Consider the following 26,714-nt stretch of genomic DNA (forward strand, 5'->3'; position numbering starts at 1 on the left):
TCTGTGGAAGCCCCATTGGTCGCTGAAGTCAACACCGGAAGTGGTGTCGTTTGCCTCCGCGACTTCCTACCCACCGACACTGACACGCATTCACCGGCCAGCTCGTCTTATTATTTCTGCTCCCCCTCCCCAACCCCGCCGCTTCACGCCTGCAGCTGGTCGTGCTGGTTTATGATCGGCCGTTTGTTCGGTAGCTTGTCTCAGAAGGTGCCGAGCTTTTTGTACCGGGCGTCGCTGATGATGAAGCCGCAGGTTGTGTTCGTGCTGGGCGGGCCTGGCGCCGGCAAAGGAACCCAGTGCTCAAAAATCGTGGAGGTACGAGGGATGGCAAGTTAAAGGACGACAAAAAAATGCCGACTTTTATAAGTAGGATTTAGCATATCGGAATGGAAATGGTATTTTGTGAATTTTAGGGTGGTTGTGGCTGTTAATTACGCTTTTTTGTGAGGTAAAGTGTCAAATGCATTTACTTCCGGTTGTCCTCTAAAATGAACCAGTATATTAGCAAGCTAGCTAGTTAGCCACGCAATATTTATTTGTCCAGTTTATGTGCTGATGTACAAGCCGGTGCTGGCATACATGAGCTACAAAAGTTCAATTTATGTATTTTAAGTTAAAACCAACGCGTTGATTTCTGTTAGTGTTTGATAAGTTTGTCTTTGTAACTAGACTAAATGAAAATCTATTTATTAGCTTCACACAGTACAAACAGAGACAGGAGCAGATAGCCTATTGACATTTGGCCCGTGTTGTAACCTTATCATTGACTTATCTATGCAGCCGAGATTATGTAATGGTCAGATGTAAGTCTGGCAAGCATTTGGCAACTCCACCATTGTCTGTTGGCAAACAGAAACATATGCTGACGTAGACATGTATTGGCTGAGGATCCTTTACCTCACCCAACCCAGATGTACGAATAAAGACCCAACATACATCATCAAATGTTATTTACTTCAACTTAGCACTTTAATTTTTTAGTCTGTGTTGTAATTTCTGCAGTTATGCACTCTCAACACCAAGTATTCTGTGATCATTTCTACCTGCTGTGTTTTGTTTTTTTAATTGATAATCAGAAATAAATCAACATCAGTCTATAAAAGGGATAGGTCTACAGTGCACTCCTGATTTTAAGACTGAAATGGTAAAAATGTTATGTCTTACTGTTTTCAGCTTTCTCTAACATAATTTGTTTACTGCTTCACACACTATTCTAAAGAAGCAGCATGAGTTTGACAAAAAGTTATTTTTTAACAAGCCTCCCAAAAAGTTTTGAAAGCCAGAACATTAAAGAATTCTGCTTTGATGTTTGTCTGAAAGTCAAAGTCATGAAAGCTAATGAAGCTGTAGCTCTACTGGGGGCAAATGTTGATTCTTTGCTGTGTATGTGTGTGCCTGTGTTTGAATGAGAGAGAGCATACAAGAAAAAACTTTATAACTACTACTGTTCATGGATGTTCCTGGGTGTTGGCTGCCACCCTTCAAGTACGGTGGTCAGGCCTGAATGGCTGCTATACATAGAGGCTCTTTTTATTCTGTACACACGGACTAACTTTTTCCTGGCTTGTGAGTGAGGAGGAATTAGCCTGTCTGGAAAAGCGGTACTCCTTGCTGTTGAGGTTTAAGGTTAATATAAATATACAAATGTACATTCTTAAAAAAAAATAACTCTGTCTTTCACCTAACTGGAAATTCACTCAGTGACTAATCTCAAAATGCTTTGTTTTATGAGTTTTTTTAATCACATGAGATCAAGTTTTCATATTTAAAACTTGCCTGTGTTTTTGTGTCTCAGAACTACAACTACACCCATTTGTCAGCTGGGGACTTGCTGAGAGCAGAGCGGGCTAGAGAAGGGTCAGAGTTCGGACAGCTCATATCCAACTACATCAAGGAGGGCAAAATTGTCCCTGTGGAGATTACCATCAATTTACTCAAGAAGGTGTGTACCAAATACAGGCTGCAAATCAGGTTTGTTCTGCCTAACAAGAAGTTAATCTTGGGCAGACAATTTACCGTATGCAACTCAACGACTTAAAAAAAAAAAAAAAGGAAACATAATATTAAACTTTTACTGTGATGACAGATTTGACAGTTTTGAATTTTGATTATACCAATGCCAATATCTGGGCTCACGTCTCATGTTTAGTGCTGAAAAGAGTCAATTATTCAATTTCAGGATGTTAAAGTAAGTAAATACACAAAACAATTGCTTCTCTTAGCCTTGTGAATGTGTGGGTTTAGTGTTTCTGTCTGTTGTTAGATTAAAATGTTTTGGTTTCCATAATGTTGGCCGCACATAATAGATCATTTGAAAACATAACTTTGGTAACTTGTAATCGGCAATTATGCCTTTTATATTTGACGAAAACGATGACTTAAAGATGTTAATAATATTGAAGCAAATAATCAGTAGTAGCAGCTCTAAAATGTTATGCTTTATTAGTTGCAATCCAATCCATGTCTGACATGGATCATAGCTAATGTTCAAACACTGGTTATGTGTTTTGAAACTGTGAAAAATGATCCCAGCTGCACTGTGAGATTGTACACTTTTCTTAAAATTTAAGTTTTCTGTGTCAAGTTTGTCAGCACTATGATACAAGGTTGTTGTGTGTGTATATTTATATATATATATATATATATATAAATATATATATGACACACAAATTCTGCTATGTATATATATATATATATATATATATATATATATACACACACAGCAGAATTTGCTATATATATATATATATATATATATATATATATATATATATATATACACACACACACAGCAGAATTTGTGTGTCATTGCACTTTTGAATTGTCTGTCTGGAATCAGGTTCTGATTTGTCATTTGAGTAGTTAGCTCTTTCAATGAATTCAGATCAGGATCAAAAAAATAGTTTATCCCTGTTCCTCAAGGCCATGGAAGAGACCATGGGGAAAGATGAGAAAAAGTTCCGTTTCCTCATCGATGGTTTCCCCCGCAACGAGGACAACCTTCAGGGGTGGAACACTGCAATGGATGGCAAAGCAGATGTCAAATTTGTGCTTTTCTTCGACTGCAGCAATGAGGTAGGTCATGGAAACTAGAAAGCTGAAACCCCTCCAGCTGTTTTTAGTCACATACAGCTGAGCTGATATTCTAGGATCTACTTTACACTGAAGACATGACATGATCTCCTTTGTTTACACAGGTGTGCATCAACAGATGTCTAGAAAGAGGGAAGAGCAGTGGGCGCACAGATGACAACAGAGAAAGCCTGGAGAAAAGGTAGAGTCCTGAAATACAAGCAAAATACATTACTTTAGACTTTATCTCAGATTTGAGAATGTACTTTTTTATCAGCGTACTCCCTGCAAATATGTTCTGCTGCTTTTCACAATTGATTTCATGTAATGATTTCCTTCTGTCGTTAACAAAGTACAACAAGCATGTCTGATCAGTATAGATTTCTCTGACCCATTTAACTGACTGTTGGATACCTGCATGTGTGTTTTTGACCTAATTTGTGTCTCCTTTGAGTCCCCTGTGTCATCTGACCCCAATAACCAGGCATATTTTTCTGTGATGTAGAATCCAAACCTACCTGCAGTCTACACGACCAATCATTGAACTATATGAGAAACATGGGAAGGTTCGCACCGTAGACGCCTCTCGTTCAGTGGATGAGGTGAGTAAATGATATCAAGTGTAGGAAAATGTGGATGTAGATATGGATGCCCTTCTTTAAACTTTTGCATCCTTTTAATGGCGCAAAATGTAGAAAGTATGATTTAAAGAGCAACATAAGTAGAGTGATATGAGGAATTTCCCACCAATTGATACCAGCTCCTTTTGGCAATTGGCCCATTTTTATAGGGATTGACCGGTTATCAGCCTGGCCGATTATCGGTGGTAAAATTTTTCTATTATCAGTAACTTTTTTTTTTAATCGATAAAATGAATTTCTTTAAAAATGCACTACTTTGGCTCTGATGCAGCCACCTGTCTCTGCTCTGTGGTCTGGAGCAATGTCCCGCCCACAGCACCATCTGATTGGTTATACGTCATGAGTAAGCCTATCACGCTGAAGGCTGTTGTGTACACAGACTGACACAGACAGCTGCGGTTAACGAGCTGCTCCGGTTTAGGAGTGGAGCTGTGTGTCGAGGGCAAAACAGCAGACATTACTGAAGTTGGCATCACAATCCTCTACACTGAAGTTACAACAGTACTAACTGCTAAGCTAAAGTAACTGACTGAACTGAACAACATGTAAACAACAGCTGAATTAGTGAAAGTCGCTAAAAGGAGCAGAAAGCTGTGAGTTCTGGCCCAGAACTAGTGTAAGTTTAAATGTACAGCAGGTAGTTAGTCACTGTGATGAAGAAAAGGAAGCATTACCTGTGATACAATAGAGCAGCAATAAACGCCTCTAGTATGAGAAACTCCAGTGAATGGCGATGAGACACTTTGCTGACTGCAGCTCGTCAGCAGGTGAACGGTCACTAACTGTTACTGAAAAGACTTTTTACTGCAGTAGAAGTAAAACCACAGTGTTATAGAATCAGTTCCCAGGTGAGTGTCCTTACACAACAGTAGTTTTGTGTTGGCATATCTGTTCCAAATATTGGTTATCAGTCTCCTTGATTACCAATAATTGGTATTGGTATCGGCCCTGAAAAAACTCGTTCGACCCGGATATTTAATGTGATCGTAGTTAGAAATATGTGCAGCGCTTCAGGCTATTTTGGATTAGTTCAAGTTTTGAAATTTCTCAGCTGGAGCTGAACTGCGGCTCCATGTTTGTGTCCTCATAAGTCAAAGTTACCTGTTTTTCTCTTCCAGGTGTTTGCTGACGTGAAAACCATCCTAGGCGTAGAGTGATGAATTTTCCCAGCAGCCATCAACATTCATTTACATTTTTAGTTTTCTTTTTATCAACTGCAAGTACACTATATAATAAGTTTATGTCCATACATATGACTTTTACTTTGATTACATATTTTTTTGTTTTCCATGCCTTTTATAATTGAAGCACTGTTTGTGAGTTTGTGTACAATATGTATTGGTGTGAATGAGGCGTAGACATGCCTAGCAGCTATTTGTGATCAACTAGTTCATGTTCAGGAGAGCTCAGCTCATCTGCACTGCACTCTTTCATCATAGTTTGAGGCCTTTGCATAGGAACAACATGTATGATTAGTTTAGAGAGATTTTTTTGTTAATCAAAGGCACTTATAGTCCTAAAATTCACTACAAAAACTTGAATACAGTTTCTCATTCCAGTGAATGGGAAAGTGGTCTCAGGCTTTTGGACCCCACTGTATGTTACTGATGTCTTCAGAGTATCATGTCATTGGAAGCAGCCATAATGCTTCAGACCAAATAGTTGTTTGACTTGATGTTGACAGACCAGGATCGATTTAGAACTTTACAGAGCAGCCAATAGCCTGTCTGTCTCCAAATAAAATGCATGTGTCATGTTTCTCATAACACGGACATGACCTGAATACTGTTTTTGTGCCATGTGGAGTTATCAGGTACTCTGATAAATGGCCCATTATTTGACTGAATATTTAACTCTGTACTGGAACACGTGGATGTGCTTCATCATAGCTATGACACCTGGGACTAGTCATACTTTAGAGAAAACATGAAGATAGAAATGAACATGTGTTGAATCTGAACTGTATGTTCTTGAAGGACTGGAGATAAAGCTGAAAGGTGAAAACATTGACCTTTTTTCCCCCTTTGTTTTGCTCATTTAATATAGGATCTTTGTTCAGTACGATGTGATGGTTGCCTATTTTGACAGTATGTGCTTTCTTTCTCGTAGTTATTGCCTCTTTATGCTTTACTATAGAAGTATAGTGCTGTTGTCCATTACAAGATTTGAGAGATCAAATTATCAACTTCTGCAGATTTTACAAATACAAACCACATGCACTTGTTAGCTTTCTACATAATCAGCCAGGAGGGGGCGCTTGACATCACTGTACAGTTAGTGTTTTGTATGTTTGTTTTGTTCATTCACTGTGAGTTGGGTTTTACAGAGGATGAAATATGACTCTTTCATCAAATAAATAACCACATGCTAAAATGAAATGTTTTGACTAATATAGGAAATGTATCAGCACTGGAATGAATAAAGAAACGATATACAAATAAATGTAGATAATCAAGAATAAATAAATATGTAATTCATTTCTACAAACTTACATTTAATTCTTGTATTTTTACTTTTTTTATTTCAGTGTTTATTTACTTTTAAGTAGTACACACACATTTAGACTTATATATACACATATATATATATATATGTATATGTACTGTATATGTATGTATTTATTTCAGCATTCATAAATGTATTTATACTTGTTATTTCAAATATGTATATTATAAATTCCAGCTTTAATTTATTCATTTAATTATTGATAAATGAGTCATACTTTGTCCTCTGTAAAAATGTATCCCATTACCCTTTGTACAAATATTGGATAATTGATTAGCTAACTAAACCATCTGCTCTCCTCCAAATGCTAACCCAAGTCAGGTATTTCTTTTTTAAAGTCTGAGTAAGAGAATAATTGATCTTTAGGAGTGAACACCAGGGAGAGCCAGAGAGCAGGTTTAGCCTGTGTATATAAACAAAAAACTGGGCCATAAAATATGTTAAGGTTCAGTTAAAAATAATGAGAAATACTGTTGCAATACGTGCTACATTATATACATTTTATTTTATTTTCACATATATATATTTTTTTCATATATATATATATGTATATAATTTGCAGTTACAAAGACACCTGCTTACATAATACTAATATTCCTGAGCGTTTTTTAGCTTGAGGCCTGGTATATCTGCATTTTAAGAGCTATACACAACAGATTATCAGCTTCCATAACAACAGTACCTGACATGCATACACATAACGATAGGGCAAAGTACCAAATGCAAAATGGCAAATGCATCACGAAAGCAGTTTATAAGTACCGGGGCTTTCATATCATCAAATTTAAAATGCATTAATAGTTAGTCTGAGAAAGTGTGAACATAAGGCACTACGAATACACTGGTTTGAATGAGTGTACTATAATACATATGGTTACATAAAATAGGATTAAAACTTTAATGATCCCCTGGGGACGGGGGATCATTGCAGCACCAAAATGTAATGAGAGTACAGCAAAAAAAAAAAAAAAAGACTATAAATAATATATAGCAGGTGCTATACACTGGGCGTAACAAATAATTTCAACAGGTCACAAACATTTTAAGTAGAAATATTTTAAAAGTACGAAAATATATGTATCACAGCATTATGAGTATGTGCAAAATACCAACAGGAGCCTAAAAATGATTGGAAAATAAGAGAAGAAAATATATACATAGCAATTTTTCATATGAATGACAATCTGTACATATTACAATACATACCACAAACTATGAAATGGCAAAATAACAAGCCCCTCAGTGAAGCTTTCTGTGCGTAAGAAAAACAAACTAAACGTAAATATATTCGTACTCTGCCAGCAGATATTACCTTATTTACAAAAACAGCCTAATGAAAAGTAACTGCATAAACTGTGACCACATTATTGGGGAAATTCAAACCAATATCGAAAGCAAAACTGTAACAGCGATTCTCAATCCGAATGAGAAAGAGGACTGTCCTTCAAAGCTGACATTCTGTTAAGTAATTTGAACAAAAGAGAAATAACTGCTTAAATTCACATTCAAAATGTACATTCTGTTATTATACATTCACAACGAAAGCATACACTTTTACAATCTTTGAAATACCAAAGAGCTTACACAAAGTAATGTGCATCATTTACAAATGCATAAAGGGCAAATATATATATTCATGTTTCTATCTGTGTATAGAAAAAATAAAAATCTTTTGACAACATGGTGCCCGATGCAAAAGAAAATCAAAAAATGACACGTGAGAGGACTGCAGACGGCTCAGCAGGAGTTCAAGAGGCCTGCGGTGATGTTGCTGGGAGTCCTGCGATACTGAGCCTTGGTGTTAGTGACCGCGCCGTGCTTCTGTCGGAGATGAAGCCTCAGCTGACTCTTGTGTCTGAAGTGGAGGTCACATTTTTCACACTGAAGAAAATAATAATACATAAATTATAATCACTTTTTGTGAACAGGAAGTTTCTAACCCCAGTTTTAGTTCATAGATCTCCCAGATTACCACTCAGGACATAACTATTGATAGGCACATGGATCATGGAGGAAAAGGGATTACTCTATTTAGCCAGCAAACACAGTGGCTTAGAAGAGAAGACTGATTGGAGGCTTACATGATAAGGCTTCTCTCCAGTGTGAATGCGCATGTGGCTCTTGAGCGTCTGAAGGTGGCGGAAGTGGGTTCCACAGATCTCACACGGGTACGGCTTCTCTCCTGTGTGAATTAAAACGTGGGCGCGAAGATGGGCCACCTGCGGGAAAATGAAGAAATATATTAAATACATACAGACAGACAGAGGCAGAGCTTTGCAAAAGCTTTCCCGGAGATGTGGCTGTGGCTTTTTTTGTTTTCTCACCTGGACAAATCGGGAGCCGCAGGTCTCACACTTGTATGGCTTTTCCCCAGAGTGGATCCGGGTATGAGTTTTGAGGTTGGCTGGTCGATTGAACTGAGCACCACAGATGTTGCAGTGGTACGGCTTCGCACCTGGAAGTTAAGATCACCGAGTTGTGAAATTAATTACACAGTCACATCCCTGAAGTCCACGTGATAGTGCTTTAAAAAGCCAACGCAGACTTATCAATCCTACCTGTATGAACAGTCTTGTGGCTGGCCAGGTTGCCCTTGTAGCGAAAGGCAGCCTGGCAGCAGTCACACTTGTATGGCTTGTCGCTGTGGACCTGGACCATGTGGTCTTTCAGGGAATCTTCATCACTGAACTTGGAGTCACAACCATTGCAGAAGTAGGTGTTGTTTTCTGTGGGAAGAAGTATTCAGTCATACCTCAGAGCATTTTTATGCTAAATAATCCTACCAAATTATTCATCTTAATATATATATATATATATATACGTGTGCACTTACCACAGCGGGAGGGGGAATACTCTGAGTGTAGTTTGGTAGTGTCGTCTCTGCTGTATGAGTCAGGAGAAAGGTGACCCATCTCCATGCGCTGAGGGCTGTCACAGCCACAGGAGGAGCATCTGCGGTGGCTACAAAGAGAATAAAGACCATATATATTGATTCATATAAAGGGAAGTTATTCTGTTTAACTAATTTATAGTACGTTTCATTTTACAGTTTTGACAGTGACATGTAGTTTTACCTGATGCTGCTGCAGGTGCTGCTGCTGCAGCTGTCAACACTCTGAGACATGGGCATCTCTTCTCTGTGCTCGCTGGCTCCCTCGTGTGACTGGACCTCACTGTGTTCACCTGCTCCGCCACTTCTGCAGGGGCTCAGTGTAGGGGACATGTCTGCAGCATCAGCGTTGCCTCCCTGAGCCTCCTTTTCATTCTCATCAGGAGTTTGGTTCATAACGATGAACTTGTATTTCTTCCAGTTGCGGGCCTTGGCGTCTTTGGGGCAGTCTGACGGATGTTTGAGGCTCAGGGTTGCATTTCTGCTGCTGCTGGACTCGGTGGGAGAGTTTGGCTGGCAGTCAGATCGGAGTGGGCTTTGAGGGCTACAAATGACACCTTTGCTAAAACCTGGAGACAACCTCAGGCAGCTGGTTTGCGGGTGCTGAATACTTTCTTCCTCCATGGGAGCAGCAGGCCCATGATGGCTCCTGTGGACTCCTGCTGGTTGGATGATGGTGGTGGGGAAACTGGGGTGAAATGGCAGCGGGTGGGGGATGATGGTGGTGGAGTCACTGTGAGTAATGTTGGTGTTGGGTACCTGCGAGCATCGTTTCTGGGACAAAGCCCCCCCTCTGGTAGGGGCGCTGATCTTATGGGAACCTTCCAGCTTCCCAGCGGGGACATGGAGGTCACCGTACACATGATAGGAACCGGACGTGTTAATACCCCTGAAAACATTGGGGATGTTGCACCTGCACTCCTGGACAAAGGATGAGGTTGACGTGCGGACATTTCTTAAGTCTGTCTCTTTTTCATCAACAGGCCTCAATGCAGGGTTCTCCTCAGCCAGATGTAATGAGTTGATCCGTACCTCTTCAGTCTGCACGTTCAGAGACTGATGCCTGCAGAAACATATTCAACTCCACATCAGATTCCTTCAATATACAAGTCAAGAGATTGTGTCCTATCACATTGTCTGCTGTCTTTTACCTGGATTTGATGAATCTGTGGCAGGTGTCAACCACATGTTCCATCTGGAGGTAGATGGCTGTGTTCATGGTGGCCAGGACCAGACTGTCTTTAAGGTTCAGACAGGATGTGTACATGAAGTCCAGCAGGATGGAGAAACCCTTGGGGTCCACTTTGGGGTCTAAGCTGATGGCACTAAGGTTTGCATTCTCGGGGTTCATGAACACGGTATAAAAGAAGCCACTATAAGAGAGCAACAGAGATGGAAACCATGTTTTATCATCTATTAAGGTGAGATGACACAACTCTGCATCAGTTCTATATAAAAGGTGTGCAGGTGTGGTTCTTTTATTCACAGAACTCAAAAAAGTCTCTTCCTTTAACAGGTTAAAAACATGTCCATAGGTACTCATGCTGCTGAACTCGCATCTCATGATGGTGCGTACCTGCAGGCCACCAAGATTGCCTTGTGAGCATGAAAATGCTGCCCGTCCACCTGTATGGTGACATCAGTCAGGATGTTCCTGCTGCGGAGGCGGTTGAAGTTGAGCAGGACGTCACCTGCATGGCGTGTGAACTGAATGCAGCCATCTGCAGTCGTGGCCATGCTGTCACAATCTGAACCAGGGCAAGAAAATAATGAATCATTTGTTAAAATAAGTTAAAAGTATCAGTGACTCTAACATTGATCCACTGCTAAATAAAGGCACATATAATGTATTATGAGCACAACATTTCAGAATGAGTATATTGGAACCAATATGAGCACAACTTTACTACTGAATAATAACACATGCTCAATAAAAATACATCATCATCAATTCTGACAACATTAGAGATGAGATTTATTTTGCAGCATTTGGGCTTTAACTTTGCAGCAAGCAAAATCTATAAACCAAAACGCACTTAATTAATTTTTTAATAAATCACACTCGTATATATATTCTTATAATATAAGATAACACATATTCTTATTATTATATTTCATCACCTCCGGCTCATAGTCATTCTTCAGTGATACAAGCCTTCAGGGTTTTTAATCACAACAATCTGACAACTGTCTTGACTTTGTTCTGTCAAAAGGCGGCGTCATTGCAAAGAGAAAAGTAAGAGGGAGGTTTACTAAACATTTTGAGCCATGCCTTACTTCTTATTGGGCCTTAATGACAATGTTATTACATCGGCTATTACCAATATTTTAACATAAATTATTATTGAAAACTGTGATATTTCGTCGGATCAGTTCTTTATAACTTAGAGCAACGTTTATTATAATTTTGAGGCAACAACAACGGACGTAACCACAGATAATACATTAATAAACTACAGTATAAGTAAACACAAGTCCTGCGTTTCTGAACTCTAGGTTTACAATGATGTTGTCTGTAATTTTCTCATCTGCCCCTGCAGTTTTTCCAGCCTGTAGCAGAGCTGACTGCTGGCAACCTGCAGCCTGTAGGTTGTAAACGTGTTTGACGTTGAGCACATTCCGTCCTGGCTGCTCTGATTAGGTTGCCAGTACACAGAGAGGTTTCCCCTTCCCCGATACAAGTACAACTCATCCCGTTTAACCCATTAATATTTACTCCCCTCCTGTTAAACTAATCTCTCCGGTTATTTCTAAACCTCTAATATTGGACTAAACTGAGACAGCATGATTTGGTAGTATGTGATTTCAAGGAGTGATTAGTTTTCGCTGCGTAACTTCGGCTGTAAGCCAAAGAGCAGGCCAGCACAAGTCCGTTCAAGTTTAGAAATACGGTTTAGCTGTCATTTCTGAGGACTGTGCCGCACTTTCTTATGCTTTTACTCTTCTAAGTGTTTAAAAAAAAAAGTGTTTTCTCGATTTAAACTAATGGTACAATCACAAAGTCGTCGGGCTCTGCGTCGGAGACATTCAGAGAAGTGAAAAGATTGTTTGTCGAGGAAAGAAAATGCGCAGACAGAAAACTAGATGTGACTGAACCAGACCTACCGGTCCTGTTGCGCCACTTTTGGCGCAACAAGTATTTCACATGCCAAATGTTATGTCAAATGTTGACACAAAATAAAGAGACATTTAACATTTAGCTACTACCAAAGACTGCTGCGCTGGCTGAAGGTTATGGTCGCAAAACTGTTGTTTGTTTGTTTTTTTCTCCGACTGCAGCTATTATCGCTGGTGCTTAAAGAACAAGTGATACAATTATATGCGAACACATAACCTGAAGCAGCACTTCCGTCTAAAACACAGTCAAAGACAGTGCAGCTGTCAAAACCAGCTCCCATAGTTCAAATCTCTTAGTTCACTTCTAGCTAAAGGAATCACAAAACATATTCAAAATACTGAATAAATCCAGCCCCGGTGCAGCCACATGAGCATCTGCTACTTCACTACACTTCTGACCTAATGCTGAGAAAATAGGAAGGAAAAAAAATGTCACCTTGTAAAAGTTTCCTCGAAACTCTGTGCACATCCAGTTCTGAGAATCCAGTTCTAAGAAACACAGCGGCTCAATTCTCGGAAATTTAACAGAGGACCGTACCATCTTCTCCGGGGCGGGGGAGCCCGTCACTGTCATCTGCCTCTTTTCAGCACTGCACCGGTAATAATGTAACGTGTAACATATGGGTGCTTAACAAACACACGCATTAAATCACATTTGTATGTTTATGCGGGAATATAGCAGAGATTTGAGCGGGTTTGTAGTTTTCTTCTGTGTGAGTTAATCTCCCCGCGTCGTGGAAGGGTCCAAGTGCAAGGTCAGCTGACCGAGTTATAAATACCGTGGGGAACATGAGAGCAAGTTATCGCTGTAAACCTGCCCGAGGTTCTACGAACAGTCGAGAAAAGTCAGTCAGCATATCTTCTAATAATTAATAATAAAAACATATAATGCCCCCTTTTAGTTGTGTAGTTTTACATATTTGCGTCATGTGTTTTTTTCGCTCTGAATAACTGCTTTAGGCAGGAGCCACGTTCATTTGGATAAACTGATAAAGAAACCTCTTGGGAGTGGGCTAATAAATTTCTGTCAATACTTTAGGCACTATATTTATGTGAATATTTTATTTCTGTCACTTCTTTAAGGGCATTTTATACAAGTTCAAAGTGAACATTTGAATGGTCTTCTGGGGAATTCTGAAATACTGATAATTTATGGGTGACTTTTAATCTCACTTCTCAGTGTGTGTGTGTATGTGTGTGTGTGTGTGTGTGTCATTTTTATTTTTAAAGTCACACATAAGAAAGCAATGTGTGTGCGTGTACGTAAAGTCCTCAACTCTCCAAAAGGCTCACTTGCATTCGTCTGTGTTCCCACCACTTCCTGTCTCATTATCTTAGCTGTGTATTAATCTGGTAACACTTCGATACAATAAGGCAAACAAAAATTCTGAGTACTTACCAGTGTATGAGTGTATGAGTCACAATCGACATGTCCTGGAACAAGCTCTTTAACGAGCAACTAACAAAAAGTTCCAGAATAACTGTGAATTAAAGATTGCTGTTTGCAATGAGTAGTATAAATAAAATGATACAACGATAAGATAATAAAGAACAGACTGCTGTATATAGTATATACTATGTTTATGAATCAGTGTGTAATGACATGCTCCTTGATATTTAACCATTGTCTCAATGGCTTCCCTCTGATTAACAGTGACTCATCTGCTAAATGGCACAAAAGCACCACCTAATTATATCTATTTATTGTTTGTTACTATTTTTGTCTTTCCTCAAGTAAATTTGCGTGTTCCTTACCGACTCCTTATTAACTGCTTAGGATTCTTATGTAACTTGTTACCTTAACCTATTCAGTACCCTGTCCATATGTACAGATCAGCTCCACTAGTATGTTAAACATGAATTTGGTGGACAGGCTTTAGCTTTGTGCATGTAATCATATTGTATCTAACAAACTGCAGAGTATTATTGATTGCTATTACGATTTAAATGAATATAACATCTAAACTACTAACTAAAACTTTACTCTATAAATGAAATTACCTTTGTGTTGAATGATGACACAATTTGAGCACATAGAGCACGATCATGTTCATCTACTTCACTTCTCTGTTCAGTTAAATCTAATTTTAAAAAACAAAAGGGGTTTCTGTGTTTTGAGGTTGTTTATAAATATATAGAATTACCCTCTGCTGGCATCATCTTTCACGCTCACTAGCAGCAGCAGCAGCAGCAGCAAACATTCAGGCAAGTTAGACCTTTCAGTGGGGGAAAAAAAAACAGAACTACAGTAATTGAGAACTAGAGCTAGAAAACTGTGACTTTACTGAGGACTATTACAGAAATACAACATTTAGACTTGATTAGAGAGTGTGGATTTGATGCAGCGTTTTCTCCACTTTTATATGCATTTGCTCAACATTACCTTCCACTGTGGTCTTGTGCATGCATATTACAAACTGCAAACACCTTTGTTTTTAACCATTAATAAACCAGTGTCCAATAAAGCTGAAAGAAAATTTAAATCTCGCAAGGCACATCATCAGGGTCAGGACTCGGCAGTTTACGGGAAGCAAATTTAGCAACATTAGACACAGTTAAAAACAAATATTATATTGCTGCTAAAAGTATCAGCCTTCCTTCCACCCACACACAGAGCAGCTAAGTTTCCTGTCATTATCTTTGTATGTTGCAGAAAAAGAAAAAGAAAACTCTCACACACTGTGCCTTCTCCCATTAAATAAATGTGCAGTGCAGTTCAACAGGTCTAAATTACAGCTGTTCAGGTGGCTATGGCAACAAAGCAGGTCTATTTCTAGTTAATGTTTTCACCCTACATGTTTTTCCCCTGCGGTTATCTTTAGTGGCCTAAGTTTCTGTGGGTTGTTCATCTTCACATCCTTTGAAAGAAGCAATAGTTTTTGGTCTGAATGAGAAGAGACGAAACTTGTTCAGTTGGTACGAGAGCGTTGGCAGAAAATAAACATCTGCTTTTCTGGCTTGTTAGTTTATTTGCAGGCAAGAGGATGTATAGGTTTGATTAGTCAGCCTTTCCTTTTCTTATATCAGCGCAGCATCTTCAATTTCACATTAGGGTTTGCTGCTGTGTAGGACCAGATAAGCTACAGCAGATGTGATATCTGTACATTTCAAAGTCTAATCAACATAATTGCCCAAATATAGTGTGTTTGGTTTGTTTTGCAGAATAGATATCTTTTTAGACATCTTTTTTTTCTGCAAGGAAGTTCTGATTTTGGTTCACCACAACCTGCAGAAAGACAAGAAATATGACTGTTATTGCTGTTGGTCACACAGATTAACCCAGTTTTGTAAACCAGGTTAAATTCATTTTAAAGCAAGTAGAGGTCCTTTCCAGTGATTTTACTAATGCACTTCCATAATGTTGTGGGTCTTACCAGACACAGATTTAAAAAAGAACAATCAAAATTGAAGCAACAGAGGCAGAGATCTCCAGACTTTTAGTCCCCGGTGTGGGTCAAGTTTGAGAAATACTGGATCCTACATTTCCCACAATGCAACTTCATAGTGTATTTCATTGGAGCCTCTCTGCCGCATAAATGCCTATATATTTCTCCTCACTTCCAGCTTCTAACGCAGACTTACGATCATTTGTAGTCTCTGAACCCCGTCCGAGAAAACCCTGACGACATCACTGTGACATCACCAGGGTAATTTTCTAAAAAGGTTCCTCTAGAAGCACAAAAGAAAAAAATATAATAACATGTATAAACAATAAAATGTATTTTTGTTGATCATCATTGTTAGTCAATGTGTGTGTGTGTGTGTGTGTGTGTGTGTGTGTGTGTGTGTGTGTGTGTGAGAAAGAGACATCTCATTTTCTACCAGTCCCATTTAAAGAATCCATGTCATGAAAACAACACTCCATGGGATTTTTGCCAACCAACCCTGGAACGTATTTGCTGCCGTTCGTCCTCTCTCCTGCTCGGCCGCCTAAAGAGGCAGTGCTATGTGTTAACAAACGCCCCCCACCTTCTCATGAACTCTACTGACCTGGGGCCTAGACGCAGACGGATATCAACGTGCCTGTCCCAAAACATGACCCAGGCACATGGTTGCCTGACAGGGATCAAAGGTCACATCAGTTAAATATGACTCTAAAACTAGCTCAGTCTTTGCAGACATGTAGCCTGAGGGGGAAAGAGAGAAGCATTCATTTCTGCTGAACCGGGAGTATGCACTTGAATTTGGGGAGTAGCGTGCAGAAGAGAAAAATATCTTGCAAGATCGATGTGCTTGCAAGATATTAAGACTGCAGTTTTACATACCACCGAAAGGCAAAAGAAAGTTCAAATGCTCAAAATGCAAAAGAGTAAAACAAGGTGCATAAAAACACCTTGCTCATTTATTTATAGCACAAAGCTCAGTATCATTTTTCAACAGCTGTCGATGAAGTATATATTGCGCACAAACCGTGAAACACTGAATATGGAAAGTTCATGTGAGCTAAACATAGTGAACTTTGAACTGCTTTCATGCAGCCTGCATGGGCCTGACTGAGAAGTACATATTTAAACTGCAGGTGGTATGTGGTCTTTGTGTAATAATTGTTGAACCTTGAGTGACCCTGATGCATCAAGTATACAGTGGAGCCAACAGCCAACAATGTGTTGTCAGGTCAGCTCTTTATAGCACTGAGGAGATTTTACCTTAAGTGAGAAAAACCTGAAGTGTGAAAGCCGGTTGTGTGGTTGTCTGACTATAAACAGTTTTTTCCCCCAGGTCTTGACCTCAATGAGAGTGGCTGATTAAGTAAAAAGTGTGAATAACTTCACATGAAACACAACACATGACACTGTAGAGCTGAAGAATTAGATTAGTCGACTGAAAAAACATGTATTACTATTTATTTTGACAGTGGATTAAGTTACTCAAGTGAAATTACAAAATATATCCGCCCTAGCTTCTTAATTGTGAGGATTTGTTGTTTTTCTTTGTCTTGTGCGATAGCATTTCTTTTAGTTTCACTGTTTATTGGACAAAATAAGCTACTTGAACACATTAACTTGGTCTTTTGGACGCTGTAACAGGCATTTCCCAAGGCACAAGACAGCTACCATAAAACCTGATGACATTTGGGTCTGAAAGGGAAGAAGGGAGGAGGGGACTGTTTCATATTAGCCCATCGAGTTCCCTCTCAGCACTTGAGATATAAATTTTAATTCTGTGTTTTGTATTCCAACTTTGCATTGCTCTGTTTGTTTGTTTGTTTGTTTGTAATTGCGGAAAGTTTCCACCTCATCTTATTTTTGTCAACGCCGGAGCTTTTGCTGTTGTCACAGGTGCACAGAGTTTGAGCAGATGGAAAGAATTCAGAGCCTTGCTGTTCATCCTGGTTCAGCTGAGCACAAGATAATAACAGATAGGGATTACAAAGAGCAAAAGTTGGTGATTTATGACACATCAAGCAAGTTAGCTCTTACTGATAATTTATTAAGATTAAAAACATTCATTTAGATTTAACATTCCCATTGTAGAATGAGTTCCTGAGAGTGTTTTCTGAAGCAAAAATAGGCCAGTCTGCAAAGTTCTTCTACTCTGGCCAAAATATAAATCACAATATTTGGAACATCTCATTGGTTACAGGTCATCTGAGGACAGCGACTCATGTCCTCGTGGTCCAACCTCTAATAAAACGCTTAGAGGGGATACATGAATGGTGGCTTTGTTGCACCAGACCAAAGAATGCATCCTCAGTTGTAAGTGGCTAAATGGATTGTACATCATGCACAAGCAGGGGGGTGGAGTTGAGGGTGCTTGAGCACTTGCCCCTTTGCCCCTTGATATTCAAAGTGCCCTCTTGTCAAGGCATATTGTATGTTTTTGGGTTTTTCCGCCCGTAATCAAGAAGAATATTTAACAATTAACAATAATTTAGCTAAAGATAAAATGTCCTGGCTGCCTTCAGTCACTCTGCTTCACATGATGACCTCTCACTTGAGGTCATCCATGACGTTCCCTAACAGAGTTGCAGCTGCGACCTGGGACGCCGCAGACAGACACTCAGTTGGAAAAATATTGGGATTTTATTTCTCTCTGAAAGGGGGAGATTTCAGCTGCTGGGTAGTGAGGCTTACAGCTGTATTATGTGAATTATCGGTGTGTTTGTTTATGTATAAACTGTCTAGGTTTATTTTTTAGTCTCTCTTGAAAAGGAGATCTCAGTGAGAATACCTGTTTAAATAAAGGATTTACAGAAAAATAAATAAAACATACTTGTTTTGATGTGTTTTACAAGACAAAGTGAGCATGCACGTTAGTGGGTATTTGCACTTTTCACAGAACAAGCAGTTGTTAGCCGCCAGCTAATGACAAAGCTGCGCTGCTCAGGAAAGACGAAGGATTTTGACTGGCGCCTTATCTCAGTTTGTCTTTGTTGTGGGTGAATGTATTTCAGTTCACTGTTTTAGAGAATCTATCATTTTAATTTCAAGTAGCCTTAATGTAAAATGGCGGCCAATTTAGTTAATCCAACGTGACAGCTCCGACTGTTTACTGGCATTTACCAACCCTATGGAGCAAACGTGGCCCTGGTAGATTTCTGCAAAAAGGGTATGACATGTCACATGTCACTCTATCACCTTCAAATTGTGCATCAGTTATGCAGCATAAGTTTAATGGTGGTTCTCTGGTTGTTTTGCCAGTTTGGCGGAAAGAAGAATCCAATCCTGTCTCACTTATTGATTAGAATAATACGACTCTGTGATGTTTAATAGGTTGTAATCATTGACTCAGTATGATGCAGTTTAAATTCTGTTCGAATATGGTTTGCTATAATTCAACATAAATCATGTTTCTATATGGTGTTTTAAAATCTTGTTAAATGTGCCGCTTTTTAACTTTGAGCACCTGCCCCTGTAAAGGTCTCTGCATGGCCCTGCTGCTGTACATGCAGAGGAAAGGTCAACTCTGAGGATCGCTGTGTGCAGTAAATCATGCGGAAAGCTATGTGTCACCGTTTGAGGGCTGGTCAGGACAACGCACATCTCAGTAGGAGTTAATTGCTAATTAACTTGCTCATTAAACGCTGTATAAATGAAGATTATCACGATGCCGAGAGTGGAAAAGTTTGGATGTTGATCGGCAGCCAATTCATACACGGGGGGAAAAGAACAAACCATCTTCACTGAAGGAGAATTGAGCGCAGTCTACCTTGACTATATGGAATGTGAGGCCATAAATGTGCGGAGTCAATATAAACACATATTGCAACACTCCAGCTCTCACTACATGTTATCTGTGGAAAAGTACCAGAGCGCGCTGGGTCACCATGGCTGATTCCCCTGTTGTTTTACAGCAAAGCCTCAGGGAGGTGGATGGGGGTGGGCAGGGCTACGCAGAAACAAGAGGTGTGGTGTGTGAGTGTTTGTGGGAGTGGGTGTGTGAGAGAGAGAGAGAGGAAACTTATAGATGTGATCCTGGGTGCCTCTCCAGCGGTTTAGCTTTGGAAATTTACCTTCACAATAGAGCAGCTGGGAAAATTTGGATGAGGAAAATGAACGAGGGGATGATGTCTTTCACCTCATCAACAGAAGCAGACTGTTATTGCAACAGGCAGCTCCCAGGGGCAAATGTGAAAGTGTATGCAAACAGCATGTTACTGAAAAAGTGCATGTGTGTGTGTGTGTGTGCTCTGAAATAAACATCTGGATCCCGTTGTCATATTGAAAAATCTGCTGTCATGAAAGATTTGTGATTTGTTATTTGTTCATCTAATATTGAGAATTTCTTCTTTTTGTCTTCCTATAATAAGGTCTGCACACATTTTAAAGGGATAACAAAAACTGTGCCTGCAGCATATGTTTATCCGTGTGTGTATCGCCCCTACACACTGTCCTCCTCTGTGGCAACAAGGAAATGCCAGCAGTCAACCAACCAATGAGGTGCACTTTCAATGCATACCATCCTGTTTTGAAGAAGATATGGTAGTCTAAAGAGAAGGATAGTCACTTTTTTATTTTTTATTTATTTATTTAAAATTTAAAATGATTTAAAAATATTTAATCGTGTAATTTCTAAACATTTGATTGTTCTTGTTGCTTATTTCCCTGTTCTTTTGTTTCCTCAACAGTCTGGTGTTGTGTCCACTGACATGTCAGAAACCTGTTTGGTTTGTCTTTGACTCTTCTTCATCCCAGAGATAACTGCAAAAACACAACACAAACCGAAGTGGGCAATTATGTGAATGTCACTGAAATATAAACAGCGGCTCTGGATGATGTTGGATTGTGTCCTACTGGTTTTTGTGCATGCTTGTTCAATATTTTGTAAACACTGGAGGAGAAATACTAATGTGGGACTGCGGAAAAAATGTTGGAAATAAAAATCAGAGACTCACCTTCTAACTTATTCTTGTGAATAAGGAAAATATATGCAAGGCAACCTGAGTTAAACCTCAAAGTGTCATAGCAAAGTGATCAAGTGAGCCTATAGTTTGTGGACTGTATTTTAAGCTTAAACATAAGCAGCAGCCAAACGTTATGAACTTCACAAAGGAAGGATTGTATTCCCTGCAATGCTTTTGTTGTGGCTGCAGCGCAACAGAAACGCTCAGGGAGATGAACACTGTGTGTAGTAGTAGTCAGGTGATCTCCTTTGAGACATACCGTAATTGCTGCACAGTGATTCATTCATATAAAATATTTATACCCATTCACTTTGAAAATTTTCTCCAGAGATTTTGTTGCAATACCAACATTATTTTAACGTATTTTTTAATCATTATTATGTGACATTATTTTGACACAGTTTAGGTTCAGAGGACTAAAAAAAAATCACAGGATCAAAAGTGGGTCCTTTCAGACCTTTAAAGGTCTGAGAAGTTGCTGATTATACCTTTGAGATAAGGAGATAAGGCTCATAGAGAGCAGGGAGCTAATACCATTAGTTGCAGTCTGGCTGCCAGCTGCAGACACTGGGGGACTTGTCATACTACCAACTCGCTGATTAGCTGCTAATCCGGATGTGATGTGTGAATTAGATAACTCTGTGACCTCTGAAGAAGCCTGAGGTTCATCTCGTTCCGTGTTGGTGGGTCAATGAAAAAAATACTGTCTTTCACAGCCGACAATTTTAAAGGAGTTGGCAGCAGGAGGCTTTGAGAGAAGATGCCAGAAGTCTGCATACCACAGAGGAGGGAAACTGGGACAGAGCTCCTAGGATGAGCAAACATTATTGCTAGATTTGCTTAGGTTATACAACAGATATCCCAACAGCTACTTTTGTTGTTATTGTCAAAGACCAATATTACTGAAGGTGATTTTTTAAGGGACTGTGTGGAAATTATTAGGGTGACTAAGAGAAAAACTGCAGCACCTTTCCCACAATATTCCATAGTAATATAACACTATTAAAGTGGTACAATTCACTTTGTCATAAACAACTAAAAGTGCTAAAATTTTTATGGTTCACTCCAAATCTAAATGTTAATATATTGAAGCCATGATAATTTCCACATAGTCACTTACTATAATCAAATGCTAGAAGTGGAATTAGCCAATGTCAAGCTATAAGCTATAACAAAATGATGTGTCCTGTTTACTGAATATTCTAGCCATTCGTTATTTTTGAACTGAAACCTCTCACTATCACTGTCACTTTCTATGATACATTCATATACATTCAGAAAAAAGACAAATACATAACACTTCCCCTTTTCTGAATTTCCCCTTCCCCCCTAAAACAGTCCTAAACGTAAAGTTTAAAAAAAAACCTTACAAGTAAATGTATAACACAGGATAATGTGCTGTCATTTAAAGAATGAAAATATTCCACGAATGATAAGTGCAAAAACCTGGTGACTGTAGACACAGTAACTGCAATAATTGTCATCTTTTCTTTTGAAATGTTGAGACGAGGTAAAAAACACAATTGAATTACACTGTAACCATAGTAATCGTCTCACCACTGTGCTTGCTGTGTATGACGTGTGACATTTCCACTTTTAAACTTTTATTGTACTGACAGCATCTTCCCTGCTCTTGTTTTCTGTGGAGATTGCTGTCAGGCTCAGCTGCCTGCTGGTAACCAGAAGGAAAGCATTCCTTGCATGTTCATGTGACAGCTCCTCCCTCAACCTTAAGCACAGGTTTGCATTGCATGAACCATACAACATCACTCCATGCTGGTAATATGCACGCAATCCCGTGACAGTCATTGGATGTTTCCAGGAGACAGCCCAGCAGAACGCTAATGGTGGACAAGTGCATCATTAGGACTGTCTCTTAGTTACCTCTACTGATATCTATCACTGTGTAACCTGAGCATTGGGTACAGATGTGATTCACTGAGCCCAGCTGGTGCAAAATGACCCACTGCTGGGGTGAAATTAGTTATATTTTTTTTATCATAAATCAAAAACAACCCACAGGTTTTGATTGTGAGTTTTACTTTTCCCTCTCAGTTTGCAGTGCCAGCACCTCAGAGAAGAACAGGCGAGGAAACAGACAAGACGGTGCATTATCCTCTCACTAAAGCATGCTTGGAATATAAGTGTTATTTTTGTTTTCAACCTTTTCTGCCTCTGCAATAGCTTCTGATTTATTACACGTTCTAAAAGGGAAACATCTGCCCTTGAAAAAAACAGGTGAGGGAGCAAACAGTGCATTCTGCTTCTACAGTGGAAGTATCTGAAAACCAGGTTAATGTATAACCTGTGTTAATGTCAAACGGATGGATATATTAAAATTTTTAACTGCTGCTTAGAAAATATGACATGCCCCAGCAGTGCATGCCCGCCCCTCTCTGCAGGGATGTGTGGGAGATTCATGTGGCCAACAGTTAAAATGTATGTGCTGGTAGTTACAGGAATGCTGGTGGAACATGGAAAAAGGGGAGTGTCACTCACAGAGCAGATGTTATGCTTTTAATCATCCATGTTGCACTGAAGTTTTTGATGTTTTAGTACTCGGATTCCTACTTACAAAACAAAGGCCATTGTGTTTTCAGTGTTTAACTGTCAGACAGCAAAAGAAGCAGTTTGCTCTACGTAGATATACTCAATTTATTAATGAAATATAAGGTTACTATGGTTGTAAAGGTAAATCTGCTCTGGCATTTTGCTTCACATACTGCGTATATTTATCTACGAGTAAGACCAAGCTTGGCTTTTTTTTTAACTGTCAATTACTTTTTTGCACAAGACTCTTGAGCTTCTAGATCAAATGAGATATTCAAATAAAATGCTTTCTTGCAATTTGTTTAACATTAATTTTTCATAATTACACCACTACGTTACATATGTCTATATTTTTTTCTTAAAGAATAGTCTGACATTTTGTGAAGTACACTTATTCACTTTATTGAGAAGATTAGTAGATGAGAAGATTGATACCACGTTACATGGAGCTACAGCCAGCAAGCTGTTAGCTTAGCTTAGCATTAAAGGTCCCATATTGTATAAAGAGAGACTTCCATATCTTTTTTTATTATAGATCAGGTCTAGGTTCTATATTGATACTATGAAAGTATCAAAGCTCTCCGTCCACAGAGAAATGCACAAAGCCTGTAACCGTGTCTTAAAATGAGCCGTGAGGACTTTCGTAACTTTGTGCCCCACCCACCTGCACCCACCATCCAACCTTGCAGGATTTGGTTTCTCTGAATGTTTACCAGAAATCTGCTGGGGGTTTTTTTTGGTTTTTTTTTTGATCACCCAGAAAAAAGTCAGCCAATCAGAAGAAAGGCTCGTATGGACATCAACACTTCAAATAAAAACACCAGAAAAGTGTCAAATATGGAAATATGGGGCCTATAAGATTGGAAAGTGGCTTTCCCGGCTTAGAGTGGCTTTGTCCAAAGGCTAATTGCAAGTAATCGCTCATTTTTACACAGAAATGTTTTGAATGGACCAAAATGAGATACAACGTGTTAAGTAGTGAGCTTTATAGGTTCTGGTTGGTGGGTTTTGTTGCATTTAGACAAAGTCATGCTCGCTGTCTCCCCCTATTTCCACTCTAAGCTGCTAAACTAAGCTTGCTAAGCTAAGATAATCAGTTACTGGCTGTAGCTTCACATTGATTGGAAAGACATGAATGTGCCATCAATCTTCTCGTCTAATTCTCGGCAAGAAAGCAAACAAGCATATTTCCCCAAATCTGTTCCTTTATCCACTCTGTGTTTTGAGGTTCACTTGAACTCAAGCAATATCTCTATGTTAGTGGATCATTTATCACCATCAATAACACATTACTTCAGCAAACTAGGTCCAGCCTGGAAGTGATTTTGCAGTGGTGTGATGAATCCACTGTTTCTGGAAGCCAAAACAACAATCATGTCAGCATAATTTGCATCTTGAGAGAAAATCTGAGAGAGGTTCATAAGATCCAGGGAAATCTGAAAAGAGCGAAGCCATGGATAACAACGCAGCACTTGGAGGAATCTGATCCCTGCAACCAAAAACCTCAATGAAGCAAAACCTGACCAAAAAAATTCAGCTTGTGCAGCACGCAGGCTCTGGTCCAATGTTGTGGAAGGAGAGGCACAGCCCATTAAGTTATTGTTTAGTCTGACATCAAATTTACTCACAGTTTAAGTCAAATCTTTAACAGATTGTATTTTAAATCAATTGCAATTCCATCAGATCACCAAATATTTATTTTTGCATCAGTGCTGTCTGGCAGTGAGGTAGCTGAACCCTGTGTCCTGTTGACTTCTTGTTCTGTTCAATCTGTTCAAGCTGGCTCCTGAACACACTGACCTATAAACAAAGCAGCGAGTGTGTTTTTATATCTCTGTGACCAAACTCGAAGGTGCTATTACTATCACTTTTATTGTTGGGGTCACAGGAATTTAAAAATGTTTCATCTGTTGCTCTGTTATCTGTGGCTGCTGTGCACTCTCTTCATGTAGCAGGTTGTTTATTGTGCTGTAAACAATTCTTTTTTAAATGTAACTGTAACAACCCTGTGCTCAGAGTTTCTAAATGATATGCAGTCTGTTTGCCTTGTGTCAGCTATGGCTCACATTCCCACCATTCAAGGTCAGGCTATAAACCAAGGTGGTAAATCCAGTTTGAGGAGTGCGACCTGAAACATGATACTGTGTGCGACGTGCAGCAGTGTTTTGCCCTGGAGTGTTGAATAGAGCATGTATTTATTTATTATAAAGATGTTTATTTAATTGCATATTGTAGGTGTGGTTTTCTATTGTTGGCTGTGTTGATTTTGCATTGTCTCTCTGCAAAAAAATGGTTAATAGTTTGGTTGATTTTTAAAAAAGAAAGAAAGAAAGAACGAAAGAAAGAAAGAAAGAACCCAATCATGTGAGTGCAGCCTCGTCACAAGCAGACCTTTCACACAGGGGTCAAAGGATAGAATTCCAGGTCATCTCTTTGGTTTCACAAGACTCGCCAAGGCCCAACCACAAGTGTAACCCGAGCTAGAGGTAAACAACTGCTCCGCACAGGAGCGACGGGGAGGTGTGAAAGGGGGGCAGCATCGTACATGAGACAAATCATCGGGGTTATTTGGGTACCAGCCGCAGTGTAGGAGGGCCCTCTGTCTCTGCATTTGACACCTGCAGGTGACAGATTTCCAGGACTAGGCAGTGTCTGCTGGCTGGATCAGTTTGCTCCGAGGTGCAGTAACACAGACGAGACAAGGAGGAGGAAACATAATCACATCACACTGTCTGCCAGAGACACTGGCCCCTGGCTGTAAGCCACACTGTTCACTGCTGTATCCGGTGGTCAGTTACAAAATGATAGAAGGCATCAGAGAAGTTGATATTTTCAGAATTCATCCTTTATTTCAAAACTGCAAAAAGAAATGTAAAAAAATTCAAGAGAAAATTTAACTAACTTTAATTTAACTTTAATAACTTTATCTTTTCATCAGATGTGAATGCAACCCACTCTTTGAATCGCCACCTGTGTAAATGTACATGTCTTTAGAACATGTACACAACAATCTTTAGATAAAGGGTCTTTATTTGAGGGTCCAGTCTTGATCCACGTCCTGTGAGACCTGTGAGAGTTGATGATCCACATCCATGTCAAACGGTTCACACACAGTTCACAGTCTGCCACAGGAGATCTGGGTGGATTGAGAGATCACATTCCTCTGTGAGGGCACAGGAGAGGATGGAAACCATCACATATATTCCTGCTTTTCGACCACTGAGATGAAAACACCTTTAAATCATACTGGCACTTACACTAGCTGTAAAATCAGCTCGGGGCTATGTCACCACCAGAAAATGATTTCAGTATTGCTTGCTACTTGACAATGTGCAGAGGTATGGAAAGAGAGAAGGGATGAGGCAAGAAGAGGCTCAAAACAAGTCAGAGTCAGGAGTCAGAATCTGGGAAAAAATAAACTTTTACAAGACTTCCCCAAAGAGTCTGACTGGAGTCAAAATATACTAAACATGGAGATCCAGTTTTCATCTGATAAGACATCTGCTAAATCCTTTTTCTCACAGCAGGGATGGATTCACTCTGACATCCCTGACCGTGTTATTCAGTCCAGCCCGTGTCAGTCTCTTCGTGGTGG

The 26,714-nt window shown here is 39.5% G+C and overlaps 2 protein-coding genes and 1 long non-coding RNA gene across 6 annotated transcripts; 2 read left to right on the forward strand and 1 right to left on the reverse strand.

The window, feature by feature from the left end:
• Positions 1-46: 46 nt before the first annotated feature.
• On the forward strand, positions 47-5,723 carry cmpk1 (cytidine/uridine monophosphate kinase 1). 2 transcript variants are annotated; one of them, XM_087176192.1, is made up of 6 exons: positions 47-327; positions 1,796-1,942; positions 2,923-3,075; positions 3,198-3,274; positions 3,578-3,674; positions 4,832-5,723. In XM_087176192.1, the coding sequence occupies exons 1-6, from the start codon at positions 172-174 to the stop codon at positions 4,868-4,870; spliced, it is 669 nt and encodes a 222-aa protein (XP_087032318.1). In that variant the 5' UTR covers positions 47-171; the 3' UTR covers positions 4,871-5,723. The 2 variants fall into 2 exon arrangements, with proteins under 2 accessions (XP_087032318.1, XP_023270524.1); XM_023414756.2 differs by having other exon boundaries at positions 50-315.
• A 974-nt stretch (positions 5,724-6,697) lies between these two features.
• bcl6ab (BCL6A transcription repressor b) lies at positions 6,698-12,751 on the reverse strand. Of its 2 annotated transcripts, none has more exons than XM_023414781.2 (9): positions 12,662-12,751; positions 10,685-10,856; positions 10,260-10,481; positions 9,293-10,171; positions 9,052-9,179; positions 8,777-8,944; positions 8,543-8,673; positions 8,300-8,437; positions 6,698-8,099 (listed from the first exon to the last, which is right to left on the reverse strand). In XM_023414781.2, the coding sequence occupies exons 2-9, from the start codon at positions 10,843-10,845 to the stop codon at positions 7,956-7,958; spliced, it is 1,971 nt and encodes a 656-aa protein (XP_023270549.1). In that variant the 5' UTR covers positions 10,846-10,856; positions 12,662-12,751; the 3' UTR covers positions 6,698-7,955. The 2 variants fall into 2 exon arrangements, with proteins under 2 accessions (XP_023270549.1, XP_023270551.1); XM_023414783.2 differs by lacking the exon at positions 12,662-12,751 and adding an exon at positions 11,230-12,591.
• A 349-nt stretch (positions 12,752-13,100) lies between these two features.
• LOC111661270 (uncharacterized) lies at positions 13,101-22,590 on the forward strand. Of its 2 annotated transcripts, XR_015437780.1 has the most exons (3): positions 13,101-19,803; positions 19,976-20,105; positions 20,294-22,590. It is a non-coding gene; the product is annotated as an uncharacterized LOC111661270 (long non-coding RNA). The 2 variants fall into 2 exon arrangements; XR_002761207.2 differs by having other exon boundaries at positions 13,101-20,105.
• The last annotated feature ends 4,124 nt before the right edge of the window (positions 22,591-26,714 follow it).

This window comes from Seriola lalandi, unplaced genomic scaffold, assembly GCF_002814215.2.
Source record: "Seriola lalandi dorsalis isolate HSWRI2012SDOR001 ecotype SW California unplaced genomic scaffold, Sedor1 jcf7180002054542, whole genome shotgun sequence".
In the NCBI taxonomy this organism is placed as follows: Eukaryota; Metazoa; Chordata; class Actinopteri; order Carangiformes; family Carangidae; genus Seriola; species Seriola lalandi.

What these genes read in the sequence shown, in the direction of transcription:
- cmpk1 (XM_087176192.1), top strand. Translation starts at nt 172, where the DNA reads ATGATCGGCCGTTTGTTCGGTAGCTTGTCTCAGAAGGTGCCGAGCTTT. An exon ending in TCGTGGAGGTACGAGGGATG is followed by an intron (nt 328 to 1,795) that starts GCAAGTTAAAGG and finishes TTTGTGTCTCAG; the next exon opens with AACTACAACTACACCCATTT. An exon ending in CCTCTCGTTCAGTGGATGAG is followed by an intron (nt 3,675 to 4,831) that starts GTGAGTAAATGA and finishes TTTCTCTTCCAG; the next exon opens with GTGTTTGCTGACGTGAAAAC.
- bcl6ab (XM_023414781.2), bottom strand. Translation starts at nt 10,845, where the DNA reads ATGGCCACGACTGCAGATGGCTGCATTCAGTTCACACGCCATGCAGGT. An exon ending in AGCACCTGCAGCAGCATCAG is followed by an intron (nt 9,180 to 9,292) that starts GTAAAACTACAT and finishes TTCTCTTTGTAG; the next exon opens with CCACCGCAGATGCTCCTCCT. An exon ending in CTGGAGAGAAGCCTTATCAT is followed by an intron (nt 8,100 to 8,299) that starts GTAAGCCTCCAA and finishes TATTTTCTTCAG; the next exon opens with TGTGAAAAATGTGACCTCCA.